This window comes from Typopeltis vanoorti, chromosome 6 (assembly GCF_054136105.1).
Source record: "Typopeltis vanoorti isolate ZY-2024b chromosome 6, IOZ_Tvanoo_1.0, whole genome shotgun sequence".
Lineage (NCBI taxonomy): Eukaryota > Metazoa > Arthropoda > Arachnida > Uropygi > Thelyphonidae > Typopeltis > Typopeltis vanoorti.
In genome coordinates this window covers 61902050-61924631 of record NC_143554.1, presented here as the reverse complement: position 1 = coordinate 61924631, position 22582 = coordinate 61902050, and the positions used below count along the sequence as shown (strand labels likewise).

The 22582-nt window shown below is 34.7% G+C and overlaps 1 protein-coding gene across 1 annotated transcript in view; it reads right to left on the bottom strand.

Annotated features, from left to right (window-relative positions):
* The window catches only part of LOC150105492 (activating signal cointegrator 1 complex subunit 2-like), a 277206-nt gene that overhangs the window by 124465 nt on the left and 130159 nt on the right, over window positions 1–22582 (bottom strand). Inside the window, exons 10-13 of the mRNA XM_090393972.1 lie at window positions 20051–20122; window positions 19826–19933; window positions 12870–12950; window positions 10975–11049 (exon numbers count right to left, since the gene is read on the bottom strand). Of these exons, the coding sequence (XP_090250098.1) occupies window positions 10975–11049; window positions 12870–12950; window positions 19826–19933; window positions 20051–20122 (336 nt within the window). The remainder of the gene's footprint in view (window positions 1–10974; window positions 11050–12869; window positions 12951–19825; window positions 19934–20050; window positions 20123–22582) is intronic.

Sequence of the window (22582 nt, the reverse complement as noted above, 5' to 3'; positions counted from 1 at the left end):
GAGTAGCTATAGTACTCAACACTAAACACAAAGTTAAATTTCTCAAATAGCAGGTGATCTCAAGTAGGGTGATATGGATAAATTTCAAAATGGAAATTTGGGCTAAGAGACTTATTTGTGTTTTTAGCTATACAAAGGTCCTATTAAGAATTTTTATGCCATTAGAGAAGGCAGCTGATATAAAGGAAAAGCTGGTCCTTGTTGGAGATCTAAACAGGGAGAAGGAAATGAATATCATATAGAAATGTATTGGAAATCTGCTAGATTTCTTTTCAGGCTACTGACTAGTTATTACTAATATCATATACCAACATAGAGATGTGAATAAATTCACAGAGAAAGAAGAAAAGAAATAAGTCTCACCTCTCTGATCAGCATACAGTACACAATAGATTTGAAAAAAAAAAGGGGAAAAAAAAAGGAAGTGATCACCATTTAGTTTTGAATACAATAAAAAACGAATATCATACTGAAAAGAAAAATATACAAGAAAGTTTTAAAAAATGATCAAATTGAGCAGTTGTCAGAGGTGAACTGTAGACTCAAATATGCAAATATTATTGGAGGAGAAAAATGAGTTTGAAAACAGGAACCAAATCTTTCAGACTCAGTGGTAAAATCTGAAGAAAATATCACATGATTGCAATTGTCTGCAAAATCAAAAAATCTGAACTTTTGTGGCATACTACAAAAAGTTAAAGAGAGAGAAGGGGGGGCGAGGAGACAGTCCAAGAAAAGAATGAAGCATATCAAAGTCCTTGGGCAAAGAAGTCATCAGATGGCCTGATAGAAAACAAAAAAATGTAAAACAGCTTAGCTGTGTGTGTGTGTGTAAGAGTATCAAAACAAAGTCTGTTTTGTTTATAGAATAATGTTGACCTGGTTGGACAAGAGGTTAGAATATCTGTTTTTCCAACCAACAAGTTGTGGGTTTGGATCCCACCACAGGCATAAATGTTTGTGAATGCCTATAAGCAGGAGATGAATTGCAACATGTGGACTCCAGAAATCTATTCATCACCAGGTGAGTAGATTTCTGGAGTCCTGGGTAAATCAGCTTTACGTTGACTGCATGCATAATTCAAAACTGAATTCTAGATGAGTAAAGCTATAATAGTATCCATAAAAAAAAGGGAAATAAAACTGAATTTGAGGATTACAGCATTCCCCACTGAATGTTCCAGGTAAGATATATGCAATCATACTTGAGAAGAGGATCCAAGCCTAATAAGGACTGTCAAGATCAGATTTTTAATTTAGGACATACAAAAGAGAAATTACAGGTTACATGTTGGCATATGTACATTTACACAGTTATGGTATGAAACTTTTCAATGTATCGTTATTCAAAACAATCATCTTAATGTTTTTAAAGTAAATCAATTAGGAATTATTATTTTAGCCAAAATGTATTTTTATTAGTACAAAGTTAACACCATATATAAAATAAAGAATTAGGTATCTTTATATAAACATCATTTTGGTGAACACACACACACACAGCTAGATACCATGTTTTTGGTTCACAAAGATTTTAATCAGCTTAATATTTGTGCCGTTCCCCCCCCCCCCCCTTAAAAATTAAACAATAAACTGAATAGGCATACAAATCAGTTAATGCAATATTCTGATTATTATTATTACCAGAGACCTTCAAGGAGTCAGGGACTCATCAAAGACGGCCACATATTACCTTCAGCAGCTATCATATTGAATTCATCCATATTACCTGTACTCATCACCCCCAAAGGGAAAGCCACACACTACTCTATGAGAGAAAAATGTAGCTCTTGACTGCATTATTCCCAACTTTGATAGATGCTCTTCTCTTGTCCTCTCCCAGCCTCCATAAAATGAAAAATTCCATCTACCAGTACCCTATATGACTCTTTCAGAAGCTTGCAGGTCTCCATCATATTACTCCTCTTTCTCGTTTGCTAGTGCCCAAGCATTTGCAATATGTTATTATAATCAACATTCAAAAGTCAAAATATCATTTTTAACACTCTGCTATGCACTCTCTCCACTATATCTGCACACACATCCAGGTTAGGTCATATCAAGGCCTTGTGAAGGGCAAAATAAGTTATTTATCCTTGCATGTTAATGTTCATTAAAGCACTGCAATTATCTTCTGGGTTGTATTTTCAATCTTTTTATTTATTTATGGCATCTCGATGGATCCATGGAGTCTGGAGACTCAAATCAATTATACACACAAATCCTATCATACCTCTCCTTGAATCTATTCTGTCAGGGAACTCACAACCAATTCTGGCAATCCATTCCACTCACATACCACTTTCCATGCAAAAAATTTGGTCTGCACACAACCCTACTAACCACACTCTTACACAATTTCCACAGGTGGCCCCTAGTTCTATGACTATTTGTCATATATTGAAAAATTTCACTTGGTATCAATTTTATAAAACCTGTTTAATATCTTAAAAGTTTCTATCATGTCCCCTCTTTTCTACCTATCAACTAAACTTTGTAACCCACACACCTTCAACCTATTTTTGTAGGGAGTATTCCACAGAGCTGTCACCATTTTGGTCACTCGTCTCAATCTTTTCAACCACCTAATGGTCCCCAAGAAACTCAGGTGACCAATCCATGTGCAGTAGTCAAGATGTGGCTGAATCATATGTCCTCAGTTATACCATTGCATTGTTTTATGTATAACACCATACAACTCTTAGTTTTTCAAATCATCTATTGTTCACATTCTATTTTGTTAACTGTTGTCATCACTGATGATGGTCTGTAATATTCAGGTTGAAATATATGACCTTAAATAAATAGTATTACTTATCCCTTGTTTTTTTCGTGTTAACTGAAGAAACCTCTCATGGCACAAGTATCTAATAAACAATAATCATATAATAGTAACATTATTATAAAATGTGAACAATTACTCAATGACCTTCCCTTAGTAAATCCATGATGTTCAATGCAATTTTTATAGATTTTCTGTCAATCCATTTCTGCATGCAAGCTCTTCTTAACTTTTCCAAAATCTCCACCACCACTCCAGAGAAACTAACAGAATGATAATTAGACACATCAGTTTTTGAACCACTCCTGTCAATGGGATTATCCATTTCACTCTTGTGGAATATTCCCTGTGATCAGATTTACATTATACAGCCAGGTCAAAGGTATGACCAGTTCAGCTGAACACTTTAGCATTGGTGTTGACATTCCATCAGCCTCTATTCCTAAATTATTATTCAGTTTGAGCAACAGTTCTAGTACAATCTAAGTTCCTTCAACCAGTGTAGAGCACCATATTGAATTACAACACATAATAAGTCTCTGAACCTGAAAAGCATGTAATCATCCTTTTGTCATAATCACCTCCATTATGCACATTCTTATTAACGCAGTTACATAACTTAGTTGCTCTTATCCACAGACTACCACCATTCCTCCCATCATGATGCAGTTTCTCTGTCTCTCCATATTAATAAATAATTTCTACAGACTCCTGATACCAAACACATTCAAGTGTAGACCATCCTGCTTATGTAAATCTGTTCATCCTTCAAACTAACTTGATGTGATCAAGTAAATAATCTGTTTTAAGAAACAGATTATTTACATAAAAAGCAACATACGTTATTAGTAGAATTTTGGTTTATCTCCTGTATATAAAAATCTAAATCTAAATAACAGAATGCAGATGAGGAAAGTGTTATAGTAGAGCAGCATAGTTCTGATTATAACTACAGTTCTAGCAAGTATTTTTGTTTTCTGTAATTCTACACACACGCAAGAGAACAACCTATATTACATGACTACATTCCACAAGACCAGGATGTTTTAGCTTGATACTTGGTGTATTTTTTTTTTTATATATATATATATTCTTCATAACACATGGCTGCAGTCCTCTCTGACCCAAACAACAACCCATAGATGCAAGGAAATATTATAAAATCCCAATGGAGATAACTATTCTGTGGTGAACTCACACCCAAAAATCTAACTCCTGTTAATATTATAATTAGGCTCGTTGTTCTATTGCAACTTATGATGCTACATCTCCATTGTTGATTTTTCTATCATTTATGCTTATGCTACTGTTTCATCATTTAAACAACTTGTCTACATGCTATTCATGAATGTCAACTTATGTTTCAGTAAAGTCAAACAATGCTTGTGATGAGTTGACTACAAAAATATAACAAAGTATCTGAAAGAAAATTGTTCATATAAAGAGTAGAAAAGAAATGCACACGTGCAAGAAATGTACAAGTACAATTGAATCAGCAATATGCAGTTCTGTCCTTGAGGATATCTGTATGCTCAATGTTTTTTTTTTTTAAATAAACTGTAACCTTACAGTCTTGTGCATCCCCTTTACCCCTGTAAATAGGAACAAGAGTACTTTCCCTCCACTCCTCAGGCATTTTTCCTGTTGGCAAACTTTTATGAACAGATCCCACAGCAGGTCAATGCCCCTTCTCCCAGTGCCTTTCATGCCTCCACTGGGATTCTGTCAGGGCCCACTGATTTTCCATTCTTCATCCTCTTTACAGCCTCCTCAACTTCCACTCTACTGATGTTCTGCACCATCCCCCTCATAAGAAGATGGCTGCCCATCTTCTCTGTGAATCCCCACATTTTCCTTGTTCAAAAGCCCCTCAAAGTACATTCTCCATCTGTTTCTTATATCCACATCCTTCCTTAATACTTTTCCTTTGGAGTCTTTGATCTGTCTCACATGTAAGATGTCCTTTGATGCCTTATTTCTACATTTTGCCAGTCAATAAATTTTTCCCCTGTTCTTCCTTTTTTTCTAATTGATCATAAATTTCTTGATATGCCACTGCCTGTGCAACAATTCTCTTGGCTTCTCACTTTCTCTCTCTGTATACACTCCTCTCTGTCCTCCTCCACTCTTGACTCGTCCCAATTCTTCTTTGCCTTCACTGCTTCCTGTACATTATTATTCCACCACCAACCCTCCTTCTGCTCCCTAATCTTTCCAGATGTTTCACAAACACCCCGACTGCACAGATTGTCTGAGAAATGGCTATGTAAGGGGAATGGTGAAAGTCATGAACTTAGGAGCAAAGATACAAGAGGCAAGGCAGAGATGGTGTAGTCATGTGACAAGAAGGGAGGGCGAGTATGTAGGAAAGGTCATGCAGATGGATGTGCAGGAGAGGAGGAAACGGGGCAACCAAAGAAGAGATGGGGGAGCTAGTGGGGGAGGATGAAGAATTTGGATGTGGAAAAACAGCTAGATGTGGAGGAGACTCATTAGAAACAGCGATCCTACTTAAGTAAGATGAGCCGCAGAAGAAGAAGAATAATAAGCTGTAACTTAACATTTATATTCTATACATAAAAAAAAATCAAATGAAAGAATTATGAATAGAATAAGAATACATGGATTATGCCAAGACAAAAAATTCTGCTTGTTTTCAGACATATAGAAGGTTTTAAGAAATCTGAATTTCTTAACATTTACTTCATGAAAGTTATATTTTAGAAAAGGAACACCAAATGTTTTACTGCTCACTCACTGGTGTATATTGGTGAATCGAATAAACTTGATGTTTAATAAGGCTGTAGGGCTTGATAATATATCAATAATGTTTACGAAAATGTTCTGGGGAGAGTTAACAGTTTTGACATATCTTTTTAAAATAAGTTTTACATTGGGACAAGTTTCAAAGAGTGGAAATGGGACAAAACTGTTGCTTCATAAGGAGGGAAGTGGTGAGAAGACTTGAAGAAAGCTTGAATTACAGGCCAATTTGTGTATGTGGAGTTATGGTTAAAGTGTTAGAGAGGTTAAAGGGGACAAACATTCAGAAGTGGGTTGAAATAGCAGCATTCTCTTTGATGGACAACAGGAGTTTGCTAAAGGAAGATCCTGTTTACTTACTTTTTAATAACAAGATGACAAATTAAACACATACACAGTAGTATATGTATATGACAAGCTAGTAATTAAACTGAAACAAATGAGGTTGGATAGAAGATTAGTGCACTGGATTAGAGACTGGATGTCTGATAGGAATCAGCAAGTTGTGTATGATGTATATGAGGATACAATATCCCAGATGACGAAAGTCACTGATTGTATCCTAAAGTCTGTTTTGGTTCCCATTGCTATTTAACTTGTTTGTTAATGATATTAGGAAAGTCTGAATCATGATACACAGTCATTTGCAGATGCTGCAAAGTTGGGAAGAACAATGAGGAGTAGAGCAGATGTTGTGGCTTGCAAGAGAACTTGAATAATGAATGAGCAAGTAAGTGTGGTTACTAGTTTAATGTTGTAAAATGTAAGGTTTTAAAATTCGGGAGGCAAAGATTAGATGCAGAGTATACACTTGGTAAAGATATCTAGAGGAGGTGGAGGAGATAACAGATTTGTAGGTGATGATGGATAAGAAACTACAATTTCATGGATGAACTGCTAAAATTGTGAAGACAGCACAGGTTATGGCAGTAATGCAGAGAACACCGACATGTCATTCTTACTTCCACTGTATAAAGTTTTGATCAGGCTGCATATGGATTACTGTGCTTGGATTTGGTTACGTGGTTTTCAAAAGGATCAAGAGATGCCAGAAAGCATCCAGAAAGGTGGTTTCTGATTTCTGGAATGTTGAGTATGAAGAAAGATTGAGGAAATGCAACTTGCAGGGTTTAGTGAACAGGAGGGATATTATTAAGACATATAAGTTGGTAAGGGCTTATTACCAGATTAATGTGGATGGAATTTTTCAAAGAATGGTAGAGAACAAGGGGGCTTATCCTAGAAGATGTATAAAGATGAGTGGAGTCGGGTGGGGAGGAGAGTAGATTTTTTGCATAGAGAGTGGTGGGTGAGAATGCATTGCCTTAGAGTGCAAAATGCTGAATACATTTTAGGAACAGTATGATGAGCTATGAATATCATTTTGGGATGAATCATTTTACTCTATGGAGGTCTAATGTCAATCGTCTAAAAGAACCATATCATGATCATTTTTCATAAGTCATTTCCACTTGCATATGTCAACTGTAACCTAGCAGCAATATTTATTGTAACTGATATGATAAACATATGCATGTACAGATATGATAAATATATCTGCACATGCAGGGTACTTAAGGGTCAAAGCTGTATAACTGAGAGGAGACCTCCACATAGCCTTTAAAGGAATGTGAAGAACCGACCAGCACTTCTGCCCTAATGTCCAATCCTAACCTCTCATGGTGCACTCTGTTGGATACTGAACGAACGAGGATGGGCTGGCAATTTGGAATTTAACCGACCAAATTGTACTCTTATTGGTTAAACCAAAATAAAAAATGATGGCACAACATGACAAAATTTCATGCCGGCTGGGGCGTCGCCCAGTTAAACAAGGCCCCCGTTGTTTTCGCCAGGGAACCAAGGCGAACAGCAAAAAGTCAGCTACTGGAACAAATCTGAACGCACACCCCAATTCAACATCACCAGAGTTAAAGATCGGTACTATCAACATAAGAAGCCTGAATGGCAAAGAAATGGAGCTAGCTGAGGAATTAGATAAGTACCAGATCGACATAATAGGGGTGACTGAAACAAAAAAGACCAAAACTGGTGCGATCTTTCTGAGCAATAAATACAAAATGTTATATTCAGGCAATGACAATCAAGGAAAAGAAGGAGTAGCCATAGTATTCAACACAAAATACGAGGCTAATCTTCTTGAATGGCAGTCAGTTTCAAGTAGAGTAATGTGGGCAAATAAGAGAATGGGGAACTGGACAATGAGACTTATTTGTGCCTATGGTCCCACAGAAGGTTCCACTAAGGTAGAAGTGGAGGAATTTTTTGAGGCTTTAGAAAAAGCAACTGACACAATGAAAAATGAAAAGTTGGTCCTTGATGGGGATCTAAATAGCAGAGTAGGAAATGATTGTGAGACATACAAAAATATTTTGGGAAAATTTGGAGAAAAGAGCAAAGCTAATAATAATGGCAAATATCTGTTGGATTTCTGCTCAGGACATGGACTGGTTATTACTAACACTATGTTCCAACATAAAAATGTGCCCAAATTCACATGGAGAGAAGAGGCTAGGAATAAGAAAAGTCTCATTGACTATGTTATTGTTGATAGTGATGTTTTCTCTCTGGTGCAGAACACCAGAGTGTACAGAGGATTTGAAATTGGAAGTGATCACTATTTAGTCTTGAGCAGGATAAAATTGAATTTCATATTGAAAAGAATAACATGTAAGAAGGTTTTAAAGCAAATAAAAGTCGAGCAGCTCTCAGATGTGAACTGTAGACTAAAATACACAAAGATTATTGAAGAAAAAATTAAAGAGTTTGAGAACAGGAATCAAACCTTGGAGATTCAGTGGCAAGCCTTGAAGAAAACCCTGATCAATTCAGCCAGAGAGGCATTGGTGAGGTTGTCTGCAAGGATAGAAAAATCAGACCTCCATGGTGGACACAAGAAGTTAAAGAGGCAGTGAAGGAAAAGAAGAAAGCATATCAAAAGTTCCTGGCAAATAAGTCAGCTTGTGCTCTTAGAGAATACAGAGACAAATGTAATAAAGCTAAACACTGTGTAAAAACTAGCTAAACAAAAGTCATGGGAGGACTTTGGCAAGAACATAGAAAAAAAATATCAAGAAGGTGGTAAGATATTCTGGAGGTTGTTGAAGAATCTTAGAAATGGAGGAAAGAGTGTTGTAAAAGGAGTTAGGATGATAAAGGCGACATGAAAATGGGAGAAAAAGATATCATTGAAGAATGGAGTAATTACTTTGAAAAATTGCTAAATGAAACAAGCAGTGATAGCACAGTGGTAAAAAACACTCAACAGGCATACATTCAGGAATATATATCCATACTTGAAGTAGAAAAAGCCATCAAAGGCTTGAAATGTGGAAAGGCAGCAGGAGTAGATGATATTCGACCATAAATGCTGAAGTATGGTGGTATAAGAGTCTTACAGTGGCTGCACTGCCTAATTCAGAAAGCCTGGACAGAGGGACGAATTCCCGATGATTGGTGTAGAGCTCTCATAGTACCCATATATAAAAAGGGAAATAAAACTGAATATGAGAATTACAGAGGTATTTCCCTACTGAGTGTTCCTGGCAAGATCTATGCAAGTATACTTGAGAAACGGTTGAGAAGAATTGTGGAAGAAAAGCTTGGTGAAGAACAAGCTGGATTCAGGCCAAATAGAGGCTGTCAGGATCAGATCTTCACTTTATGACAAATAGTCAAGAAAGCATGGGAATATAACAAAGATCTGTATTTAAGTTTTGTCGATTTGGAAAAGGCATATGACAAGGTGCCAAGAGAGAAGCTATTCAATATGCTACAGTTATATGGTGTCAATGGGGCATTATATCAAGCAATACTTAGTCTTTATTTGAGTTGTAAATCAGCAGTTAGAATTGAAGGAAGTACAGGAAGATGGTTTAATATTAAATCTGGTGTGAGACAAGGATGTACGTTATCCCCTCTGTTATACATTATCTATATGGATCACATTATGAAGGAAAGTGGTATTAAACATGATATCAAAATTGGAAATGTTAATGTCAGCTCTTTGCTTTATGTGGATGATGTTATACTTCTAAATAAATCCGCTACAAGTCTGCAAGATTCTCTGACTAAATTGAATACCTGTTGCAATAGATATGGTATGAAGGTCAGCAATAAAAAGACAAAGACAATGAAAATAGGCAGAATCATTGAAAATGTCAACTGTGTTGTGAATGGAGAACCTGTGGAACAAGTAAAACATTTCAGCTACTTAGGCACGATTTTTAGTGAAGATGGTAAATTAAATATAGAAATAGACAACAGAATCAGCAAAGCTGGTATGGTGGGAAGTCAATCGAATAAATTCATATGGACTAAGAGTGAAATTAGCTGTATACAAGACAGTGTTCAAACCAGTTTTAACTTATGGATCTGAGAGCTCGGTCAGAAGTAAAACACTTGACCAAAGACTATAGACCACAGATATGAGAGTCCTGAGAAAGATTAGAGGCGTGAACAGATGGCATCAATGGCAATATCATATTTAAAATGAGGATATTAGGAAAGAACTTGACATTGTCAGCATCCAGGAATGCGTTAGCAGAGCTAATCTCAGGTGACATGGTCACTTAAACAGAATGGGTGAAGGAAGATTAGCAAAACAAGTGTTCCCTGCCAGGTTGGCAGCAAAACGACCCAGAGGAAGACCAAGATATAGGTGAATTGATACGGTATAAAGTGCCTTAGATGATAGAAATATAAGCTCTGATAATGTTGGAGTCTTGACAAGTAACAGACTGATCTGGAGGAAAATTGTAGATAGGAAGTTAGTAAATGATTTAATTTTTTTCATGTAGTACTATCATATCCTGTACACCCGTGGAGGGTACATGGCAGGAATTTGATGATGATCTGTACATGCACATCTTCCTCAACTGTTTTTTTTTTTATGAAAGACAAGGAAGAACCTTGCTATCTCTTAAGATAAACTAACTTAGCCCTACATTCCCCCCCCCCTTCTGTATGATAATTCCACCCATGAAAGGTTGTTCATCTATAGTAAATAGTACTAATATTAAAGCAAATCATTAGTGAAGATTAGATAATTCAGATACTCTAGAAAGCATAGTATTTTTTCAATTATTTCAGGCCTCCAAAAATTAGAATGGTGTACTTACATCAGGTGCTGAAAATCATCTACCTGCCTAAAGACATTAAACAACCATGTCAGCAAGATTCCAACACACAACCCATAGGAAAGGGAAATATCTAATAACTTTTCTTTTGCATAGGAGATCTGAATCTAGGTCTCTTTCCTGAGCAAGTGCACTGCATGTAGAAATCATTCAGTCATGGAGATGGTATACTGAACCCAAATAGTAAAATAAATAAGCAAGGTCAAACACAGTACAAAGTAATTTCATAATAAACTATTTTGCTTTGTTAATTTAAAAATTAAAGGATACAGTGTAAATGATGTCTGTGAGAGCATTTCTAAATCATCTTCAAAAGGAAAAAGCTGCTGGTAGTCACATATAAAACTGAAACAAAAGTTCATTAACACTCTTCTTTACTTTAAATATTAAAATACTGATAAAATTTGTCAAAAATTAATAAACACAGTGAGGAGTTTATTTACTTAAATTTAACACCACTAGAAGATAATGACCTAAAGAAAATTCACACAAACTATTTTTATGGTGCCTATGAATTTGATATAATGAAAAGTCGACCATATTATTTCTTTAATTATTTACTGATTCAATGTTTTTCTTAATGTTTTATTCTAAACCAGTGGATCTTTTAACTGAGTAGAAATCAATGATTGAGGTCAAATTATCAATAACTGTGGTCCAGTTCTTAACCAAATAATACAATGTGATGTGTTATGAAATCCAGTCAAAAGCATCGTTCATGACCTTGCACAACTAAGACAAAAAAAAAAAAAAAAAAAAAAAAGGAGAGAAATTACAACTAATAATTTTAGTGAAATATCAGAAGGCAAAACTCGTTTGAGAATGCAAATGTTATTTCATCTTTGGTGTGCTCAAAAATCAGATTTGGATTTGTTGAAGTTCTTTCTGTAGTTACATGCTTAAGTATATGCACAGAAGAAACTTTAGTGTTTTGTTTTGAGCAACATGCTTCCCTTATGTTTTGAAATATACACTCATTAGGTAACTAAGGCATGAGTTTTACAGTCTATGTACACTTCTCTACCCTTTGTTTCAGTAATTGGGAATATACAAATAGGGATAACCTTCTCCGTAAACAACCACTTTGAATATCAGTTGATCTATTTGTTAATTTACAATGGGAATCAGGATAAAGTTCACAAAGTAAACTTTATGATAAAAAAACAGCTTTTACTTTTTGTAGAAATGTACTAAATACTTATTTACTGAGTCTATGCACTAGAAGATGGCCTTATTCGATTTGCTAATTGCATTTTACTTATAGTTTTACTATAATCTTCATGAATATCTTTAATGTATCATAAAAAATGCATGATTAAAAATATCTACGAATTTTGTTTCAAATGATTAAGTAATCTTGTTATTCTTAATCTGTTTACCCAGTATATGTATTATGTAGTAAAATATCTGTGTAAGTCATGCAAAGTGCCTAATTTAAATTTATTTGTGAGTAAGGTCAGAAGTAAACCCAGCAATTAGTACTGGGTTTACTTCAGAGATAATATAAGGATTATGCTGCCATAAAGAATGAAATATTAACCTTAACAATGCTCTGATAAGGCTAACAGATCATAATTCTTTGTTTATACTTTTGTGATCAATGACATAGTGTAGATGGATTTTTTTTTTAATTTTTTAACTATAGCATTAAGAGTCAATTTTGTTTCGAAGTGAGTGTGACTGTTCCTACTATAGATATGAAGGAGGTTTTCAAAGCTATATTTAATTTTGTGAAGTATTCGTGTTTGTTTGGAAAACTCTATGGTCTTTCTTAATGATATGGTCATGATTTTACTGTGCAGAAATGTCACTCTACAATACTACACCTTTATGATAAACTGCAAAAATAAAATGTGAGAGACATACTGAATGGCATTGCACACACAAAGGAATTAGGTTTCATTTAAGATAGGACTTCAGTTTGTATTCCTATTATAAAGTGTGAACATAAAATAGACAGAGAGGATATGTGTCAATGTTAATTAGGTTGATTACTTCCAATATCTGAAACAATGAGTCTTCAAAAAAACTTCACTAATTTACACTTTGCTAACATCCTTGATACATTATAAATAAAGTTTCAGATACTGAAAATAGCTTGCTAAAAGTCTTACTGAAAACAGTATAAAGAGATGAAGACTCCCTTAAACCAAAAACGAACTTACTTCTTTTCTAAGACAACAGCTGTCATAGTATGAAGAAAATCTTCAATTAGAGGCACTTCTTCTGTGTGGTCTTTTTCTGAGCTGTAATATACAACATACAGAAACATTTTGTAAAGTGTATGCTTATATATAAGAAAAAAAATTAATAATGATATTTTATGCTAAGTCAATTATATGACAATTCAAACTTATACAAGTGATCATTATTCATACTTGTAATTTAAGGAAATAACAATGTAGATATAATAACTAAAGTTGTTGAAAGTTTTATTGCTGGTTAAAAAGTGTAAAAGCCAGTACCCAAACTAGGTTTGACCTTTATTTAAGTGGGGAAACTGACTTCAAAAAATGTCAAAACAAATCTGGGTGATGGCCTTTACCATAATGCTCCATATACAAATACACATAATTTTTGTTTGCTTACATTGGGTAAAGGGATTAAAAGAAGAATATAATTTCATGTCAAGTATAATACAATAACTAAAGTAACTTAATTATTATTTCTTATATTTCACTAAAGTTAAGCTGGCATCTTCAGAGAACAATACATAGGTAAAGATAGATGTGTATTCAAGCACATTGCTAGAATCTCACAGATGAAATGCCTTGTGTATGCCAATTTTATTCTTTATATTTTGACTTTGGCACAATAAAAAAAAAAAAACTATTTTAGTTATCATATATTACAAACATTCTGTTACAACTGATCTGTATTTCTACTCATGAATCATTATAAAAGTATTACTTAATGTTGAATAATTATTTGGAAAAATAATTTTCGCTTTACATACTTAAAAAATGTAAAGATAGAACTTAATATGAATAATGTGTCAGGGAGTCATGGTAATGTGCTTACATGTAGCAAGGATTTTCAGAAGCAAAGTCTTGGTATTCTTAATAGCTTATTTTAGAACGATTAAAATGAACACATAAAATTGAGCAAAGTAAATACAAACTACAAAGATAACATATAGGAAAAAATAATAATTAAGAATTGCCTGAATAAAATACTTCTATTCACAAAGGTTGTTTTGGAATTATGACTTTCCTTCATTCTATTTAAATAAAAAAGGGAGGAAAGATTAGCTCTGCTCACACATCTCTCAATGCTAACAATGTCAAGTTCCTTCCTAATATCTTCATTTTTAATACACTTCTGCCACAGATGTCATCTGGTCACTTGATTCATCTGTGGTTTTTGATCAGCTGTTTTATTTCTAACCCAGATCTTTATTATTATCATATATAATTTTTTTAAAAAATTTAAATGTTCCTCTTCCTCTCTTTCATTCTTTTCCTCACTAGAGGTTAGACCCCTGGTGCAGGACACCAGAGTGTACAGAGGATTTGAAATTGGAAGTGATCACTATTTAGTCTTGAGCAGGATAAAATTAAATTTCATATTGAAAAGAATAACATGTAAGAAAGTTTTAAAGCGAATAAAAGTTGAGCAGCTCTCAGATGTAAACTGTAGACTAAAATACAGAAATATTATTGAAAAGAAAATGAAAGAGTTTGAAAACAGGAATCAAACCTTGGAGATTCAGTGGCAAACTCTGAAGGAAACATTGATTGATTCTGCCAGAGAGGCATGTGGTGAGGTTGTGTGCAAGGATAAAAAAATCAGAACTCCCTAGTGGACACAGGAAGTTAAAGAGGCAGTGAACGAAAAGAAGAAAGCATATCAAAAGTTCCTGGCAAATAAGTCAGGTTGTGCTCTTAGAGAATACAGAGACAAATGTAAGAAAGCTTAACACTGTAAAACTAGCTAAACAAAAGTCAGGGGAGGACTTTGGCAAGAATATAGAAAATAAATATCAAGAAGGTGGCAAAATATTCTGGAGGTTGTTGAAGAAGCTTAGGAATGGAGGAAAGAGTGCTGTAAAAGGAATTAGAGATGATAAAGGTGAAATGAAAACAGGAGAAAAAGATATCCTTGAAGTATGGAGTAATTACTTTGAAAAACTGCTAAATGAAACAAGCAGTGATGACAGCACAGTGATAAAAAACACTGACCAGGCATGCAGTCAGGAATACATATCCATACTTGAAGTAGAAAAAGCCATCAAAGGCTTGAAATGTGGAAAGGCAGCAGGAGTAGATGATATTCGACCAGAAATGCTGAAATATGGTGGTATAAGAGTCTTACAGTGGCTGCACTGCATAGTTCAGAAAGCCTGGACAGAGGGACGAATTCCCGATGATTGGAGTAGAGCTCTCATAGTACCCATATATAAAAAGGGAAATAAAACTGAATGTGAGAATTACAGAGGTATTTCCCTACTGAGTGTTCCTGGCAAGATCTATGCAAGTATACTTGAGAAACGGTTGAGAAGAATTGTGGAAGAAAAGCTTGGTGAAGAACAAGCTGGATTCAGGCCAAATAGAGGCTGTCAGGATCAGATCTTCACTTTACGACAAATAGTCGAGAAAGCATGGGAATATAACAAAGATCTGTATTTAAGTTTTGTCGATTTGGAAAAGGCATATGACAAGGTGCCAAGAGAGAAGCTATTCAATACGCTGCAGTTATATGGTGTCAATTGGGCATTATATCAAGCAATACTTAGTCTTTATTTGAGTTGTGAGTCAGCAGTTAGAATTGAAGGAAGTACAGGAAGATGGTTTAATGTTAAATCTGGTGTGAGACAAGGATGTACATTATCCCCTCTGTTATTCATTATCTATATGGATCACATTATGAAGGAATGTGGTATTAATCATGATATCAAAATTGGAGATGTTAATGTCAGCTCTTTGCTTTATGTGGATGATGTTATACTTCTAAATAAATCCGCTACAAGTCTGCAAGATTCTCTGACTAAATTGAATAGCTGTTGTAATAGATATGGTATGAAGGTCAGCAATAAAAAGACAAAGACAATGAAAATAGGCAGAATCATTGAAAATGTCAACTGTGTTGTGAATGGAGAACCTGTGGAACAAGTAAAACATTTCAGCTACTTAGGCACAATTTTTACTGAAGATGGTAAACTAAATATAGAAATAGACAACAGAATCAGCAAAGCTGGTATCGTGGGAAGTCAATTGAATAAATTCATATGGAATAAGAAAGAAATTAGTCGGAACACTAAATTAGCTGTATACAAGACTGTGTTCAAACCAATTTTAACTTATGGATCTGAGAGCTGGGTCAGAAGTAAAACACTTGACCAAAGACTAGAAACCGCAGATATGAGAGTCCTGAGAAAGATTAGAGGTGTGAACAGATGGCATCAATGGCAATATCATATTAAAAATGAGGATATTAGGAAAGAACTTGACATTGTCAGCATCCAGGAATGCGTTAGCAGAGCTAATCTCAGATGGTATGGTCACTTAAATAGAATGGGAGAGGAAAGATTAGCAAAACAAGTGTTCTCTGCCAGGTTGGCAGGAAAACGACCCAGAGGAAGACCAAGATATAGGTGGATTGATACGGTACAAAGTGCCTTAGACGATAGAAATATAAGATCTGATAATGTTGGAGTCTTGACAAGTGACAGACTGAATTGGAGGAAAATTGTAGATAGGAAGTTAGTAATGATGTAATTTTTTCATGTAGTACTGTCATATCCTGTACACCCCTTGAGGGTACATGGCAGGAATATGATGATGATGATGATGATGATGAGGTTAGACCAGTGTAAATGGTTAACAAAGCAGTTATGCTACAGCTTACTTATGTGTAATGTGATGTGGGTTGTTTTTTACATCATGCATATGTATTCCAGATGATGACTTTGGTACAAAGTCAAAACATTGAGTTATTTTTCTTAGTTGTAAGTAACTGCTCTAATGTGTGTAATATCTCCAAAATTTCTACACAATGAAAATTTTCCTTCTCTTCATTCATTCCTTTTACTGATATCTTTCCTACAAAGCACAATTTGCAGGTCTTCAAATCCAATGTTAAAACATTTCTTCTCCTCTACTTTCTGCCCATTCACAGTGCCATAATTTGAACCTTTCATGGATGGGATTACCATATAAAGAACTATGGTACTTTTTGACCAAGCAGATGGGGTTTACATAACCAACAGATTATGGATTCAAATCCTATTGGACACAGATGATTGTGAATGTCTTAAATTACCGTTGGCCCTCACTACAGAAATCTCATTGAGAGCATAGCAGCAGTTGTTATAGTGGATAGTTTGCCACATTGAACTTTCTTTAAAATCACATTACATCCATGGGCTTCAAAACATAGGATTATGAAATCTACAATCTTATGAAGTTTCTGTGAGGGAAAAAAGTGATATAATATATATATATATTTGCTTCCTTTAGGGAATAAGTGACTCATTTCAGTGAAAAAAGCATGTGTCTTAAAAAAAATCAATAATAAAAAAAATTGTATTGTTTTTTTTTTTTTTTTTTTTTTTTTACATTATATGACAATTCACTGAATTTGGGTTACTAGAGGATTTTGTAATATTCTTAATACATTAAGCCATATTTCTGAATTGAAACAAAAATACAATTTTTCAGGCAACACATGTGTAAACCAATAAAGAATATGTATAGTTAAACACAGTTAAAACTCAAAGAAGAAGAATGCAAAACATTACTTTTATTTACTTAGCACATGAACGTTCAGCATTCCTACTCAATTTAATGTATTATTTTCTGGTTATAATTATTAGTTTACTGTGAGCGTGAAGGATATTCCACTGAACAGTCCTTCCTTCCACTTGTGCCTTAGCCCATCTTTTTTAAGGTAAGTTTTTTACATGATGCAACTTTACACACATGATCCCAACCGACTTGTTGTAGAGCCTAATGTTGGGGGAGGGGAAGGTATTTCATGTCTGTAGAAGTGTGTTTATGGTGCCAGTTTGCCTGCTCTAAGGGGCAAAAAAACCCTCCATCTCTGTATGAGACTGACTAACTCACCTTTATTCGAAACAGACCAGATTTCTGTCGTCATGGACGGGAATCAAACCCAGGTCTTTCCCGACCAAAGGGCTTCGTCTATACTGACTGAGCTATGGAAGCTCTATTCTACTGAACAGACAGCACTGACTTCAAATCAGTTATAGAATTGTGTAGCAGAGTGGAAGTAAATCTTTACCTTCTGAGCTAGGCTGTCCAAAGATAAACTCAAGTACAAGTCTAGTTGCTGACTGAAGGAACTTTTTTTCTAAGACTTTCTTTGATTGTTTCCTACATTAGTCGATCTCTGGCACAGGCAAGTGGGTTTTTTTTCTCCCAGAAACTTGGGTTAGGTTTTATTTCCTGAAAATCAACCACAGAACCCACACTATTTCAGACAATAACATATTCTGTTGGGGGTTAAGTAACAACAGATGGGAGCACTTGTTTGCTAGTCTTTTCATCACTTGCCATTTAGAGTTAGTCTTTTATCAGCTATCTCTGATTGGCTACAGGTGGAGATTAAACTCAAGTTTCCAAAAAGCTAGATAGGGTTAAAAGGCCTCACCTACTTCCTATAAGGGAATAAAAAGCATTAGCTGATCCATCCATCTATTCATTGGCCATCATCAGATGCTGTATGGTCACTCTGTTCCTTGGTGACATGCCACACCAGTCCTCGCCAAGTAGTCCTGTTGTATGCCTTTCTGGATGCTTCAACTCTCTGAAGATCAGTCAGATCATTAAGAGTCTAATTCTCTTCTTTTCATCCTATCAATGTGTCCAAAGTATTTCAGCTCTCTTCTGTCAATATCTTTAAGGACCCTTAGCGTTCTGCCAATCCTTTCTAATACCTGTTCATTTGACTACCTTTCAGTATATGATATCCTCAACAGTATTCTGTAACACCACAACTCAAAAGTGGCTATCCTCTTCTTATCAGACTTTTTTTTAGGTTCTGAATCTCACATCCATAAGTCACTGTTGGAAAAACAGCTGCATCCAGAATCCTCAACTTTGTTCATGTAGAGATAGCTCCATCCTTCCAGATTTTAGACAGGTCTCTGACTTGTTTTAGCCATTCCTAACCTTCTTCATTTTTTTTCATTAATTAATGAAAAAATTATATTTTTCATTAATTAATTAGGTGATGAATATTGATTGGGTCAGACATAATCAGCCAAGTCAGTTAAACAAATTTAAAATTTCTTTATAACTATTATTTAAGCTACAAGCCAAAACAAAAAGGGACTAAAATAGTTATGTTTGCATTTCTATATCCTGTGGAGTAAATAAAACAGTAGTACTCAGGACACATAATTTCTTCATGACCAGTAAATCTTTCAGGTTTAAGATTACTACAAATTAAGCTTTACTTCACAATATCTCATTACTGGGCTAGCTCACAAATACCTGAGTGAGCTGATGGTGTGATGATGTTATAAAAGCATTATGGTGGATGACAATCACATGATACCTATCAATGTACAGTGTATCATTTGATTTTACAATGTTAAGAAGTGACATTTCACCAGAAAATTATTTGTAAAAATAAAACAGATTTTTCCAAGTATTTTGAAAATTAAATAATGATAATGTAAACAGATAACAGAAAACTAAACTTATTAAAAAAAGGATATTGTGTTTTGATATTGCTCATTTGGGTACATTGCACAACAGTATAATGCCTTTATTTTTCAATGATAATTTCACCTGATGTGATGATTTCTGACCTCTCACATCTGTGAAAGGTCAGAAACCTAAAGCACATCAGTACTGTAGATGGACTAAGAGTTAAATGATCTAGGAACTTTACTCAATAGACTAAAATGCTATTTTTCAAGCTACCTCATAGTAGCAGCTCTGCAATGAGCAATAAACATCATTTCTATGTAAAGACTTTTACAACCATCCATGATAAAGTGGGATTCGATTCTTTGCTTTACAACTGCAGTCTGGTGATTGAAATTTTATTTGAAAAATAAACAAAAGTTAAAGTTTCAAAAGTTTATTTGAAAAATAAACAAAAGTTAAAGTTTCAAAAGTTTATTTGATATAACTGCATTAACTTTCCTTACCTGGCTTCGATAATAGGTTGTATACAGCAGGAAACAATAATATCCCTAAACGACTTAAGGAGACATGACTTGGCTAATGATACTTTCATTTTGCATTTTTCTATTTTTCTAAATAAAATAATCAGGATGTCAACTTCAATTGTGTAAAAAAAAAACAACAATAATAATAAAAAAAAAAGTATTCAAAAATAATGATTAAAGTGAAGTTCGTATTTGAATACATACAAATCCTGTTTACTCCTATGCTTCATTTCTTTCTGTAAAGGTGGGAAGACTACTTCATAAAAGCTTGCAATCCTGAAATTAGGGCACATTCATTTTATTTTTGAGTTCTTTTGCATTGCAAATTAAGACAAACATATTGCATACAATAAACAAAGCCTAATTTCATAAATTTAATATAAAAAAGCGAAGTAGAGTTTACAGATATCTGTGATAATAATAAAAGATGCAAAAGACAATCAAAATCCATAATTCAAACAGATAAAAAAAAAAAAAAGAGTGAGAGAGACTGATTTTCTAATGGTGTCTTACTAAATTTTTTTAGGAAGACACCACTGGATGAATAAAGTAGGAATAAAGTTAGTTTAGTGAGTATGGAGTACACCTAATGATATATTTTAAAAATTGGTTTAACACGTGTAAAGGAAATTAGAATTTATTTATAATTCCTACATATTTCACTCACTGTAACCTGAACATCATTCAGGGAGGGAGCAAAAGAATTGGTTACAGAATTCAAAATATGAATGCAATAATGAGTTAAACACATGACTATACTTCCAGATACCTCCTTTGCAGCTGAGTGGGAAGAAGACAACACTATTAAAATTCCAAGGAACCAGGACATGTACAGTTTGGTAATAAAAAAAAAAATAAAATAAAATAAAAAATAATAACCAATAAAACTAAATAATAAAAATTATGAACCCTTTTTTTTTATGGCTATTAATTCCCAACACTTAGAGACAGGCGGGCAGTCTGTTTGATTACGACAATGACATAGAATTTCACACGTTTCAAAGAATAGATGATTAAATTTAAATCTACTGTGGTGTAACATTTTTATCTGATTCCAATGAACTCTGTGTCTGGTATCGATAACATGAGAATTGGCATCAAACACAGATGTTATACTATAGCAGATTTAAATTCAATTGCCTATTGCTTGAAATATGTAAAACACTATATCATCATCCTAATCGTAATCGAACAAACTACATGCCTGTTTCCAAGTGTTGAGAAGTATAACCATAAACTGTTAATAATTTTTTATTATTTGGTTTTATTGCTTATTATTTTTAATTACAAAACTATACCTTATCATCAAATTTTACCATGTACCCTCAAGGGGGTGTACAGGATATGATAACACTACATGAAGAATTTAAATCATTACTAACTTCCTATCTACAATTTTCCTTCAAATCAGTCTGTTACTTGTCAAGACTCCAACATTATCAGATCTTATATTTCTGTTGTCTAAGGCCGTATCAATCCTATACCTTGGTCTTCCTCTGGGTTGTTTTCCTGTCAACCTGGCAGAGAACATTTGTTTTGCTAATCTTTCCTCGCCCATTCTGTTTAAGTGACCATACCACCTGAGATTAGCTCTGTTAACACACTCCTGGATGCTGACAACATCAAGTTCTTTCCTAATATCCTCATTTTTAATATGATATTGCTATTAATCCATCTGTTCATGCCTCTAATCTTTCTCAGGACTCTCATATATGCGGTCTCTAGTCCTTGGTCAAGTGTTTTACTTCTGACCCAGCTCTCAGATCCATAAGTTAAAACTGGTTTGAACACTGTCTTGTATACTTTTATTTTTATTATTATTGTTCCGGGAAACTCCAAGGAGTCGACAGACTCATCGAGGGAGGCCCTAACATCATGTCAAGAACAACTATTCAACATTCACACAGTATCTATCATACCTTGCCTTGAACTCATTCACGGTCGTAGCACCCACAACAGACTCTGGAAGCTTATTCCACTCATTCACCACTCTCCAAGTAAAGAACCTAGCTCTAACACCCTTGTCAACCACGCTCTTGCCCAGCTTCCATGAATGGCCCCTAGTCCTCCCACCACCAATCATATTTTCAAAAATATCTTCTGGATCAATCTTATAAAAACACTTCAGTAATTTGAATGTCTCAATCATATCACCCCTCCTTCGCCTATCGTCCAATTTCTGCAACCCACAAATCTTCAACCTATTCTCATAAGGTTCATTCCACAGACCTGCTATCATCTTGGTCACTCGTCTCTGGACCCTCTCCACTTCCTCCCCATCACGAAGAAACCCTGGTGCCCATAACTGGGCACAGAAGTCCAGATGGGGTCTTATCAAGGCTCGATACAGAGGAACAACAACTTGTTCGTCTCTGCATGTTAAAGTATTTTTCAGAAACCAAGTGATTTGGTGAGCTGTTTTAGTTACTTTTGCAATGTGCCCCCTAAACTTCAACTCCCTATCCACCAACACTCCCAAATCCCTGGCCTCATCAATCTCCTGGAGTATGGTTCCACCAATGCGATATACTGCTGCTATTCTTTTCACCTCAAAGTGCATAACCTTACACTTTGCCACATTAAATTGACATCCATTTTTCCTAGCCCAGTCCTCCAAAATATCTAAATCATCCTGTAAAATTTTGACATCCTGTGCACTCACAATTGCTCTACCCAACTTTGCATCATCAGCAAACAAGTGAACACTTCCTCTCAGATCCTTTCCAATATCATTGA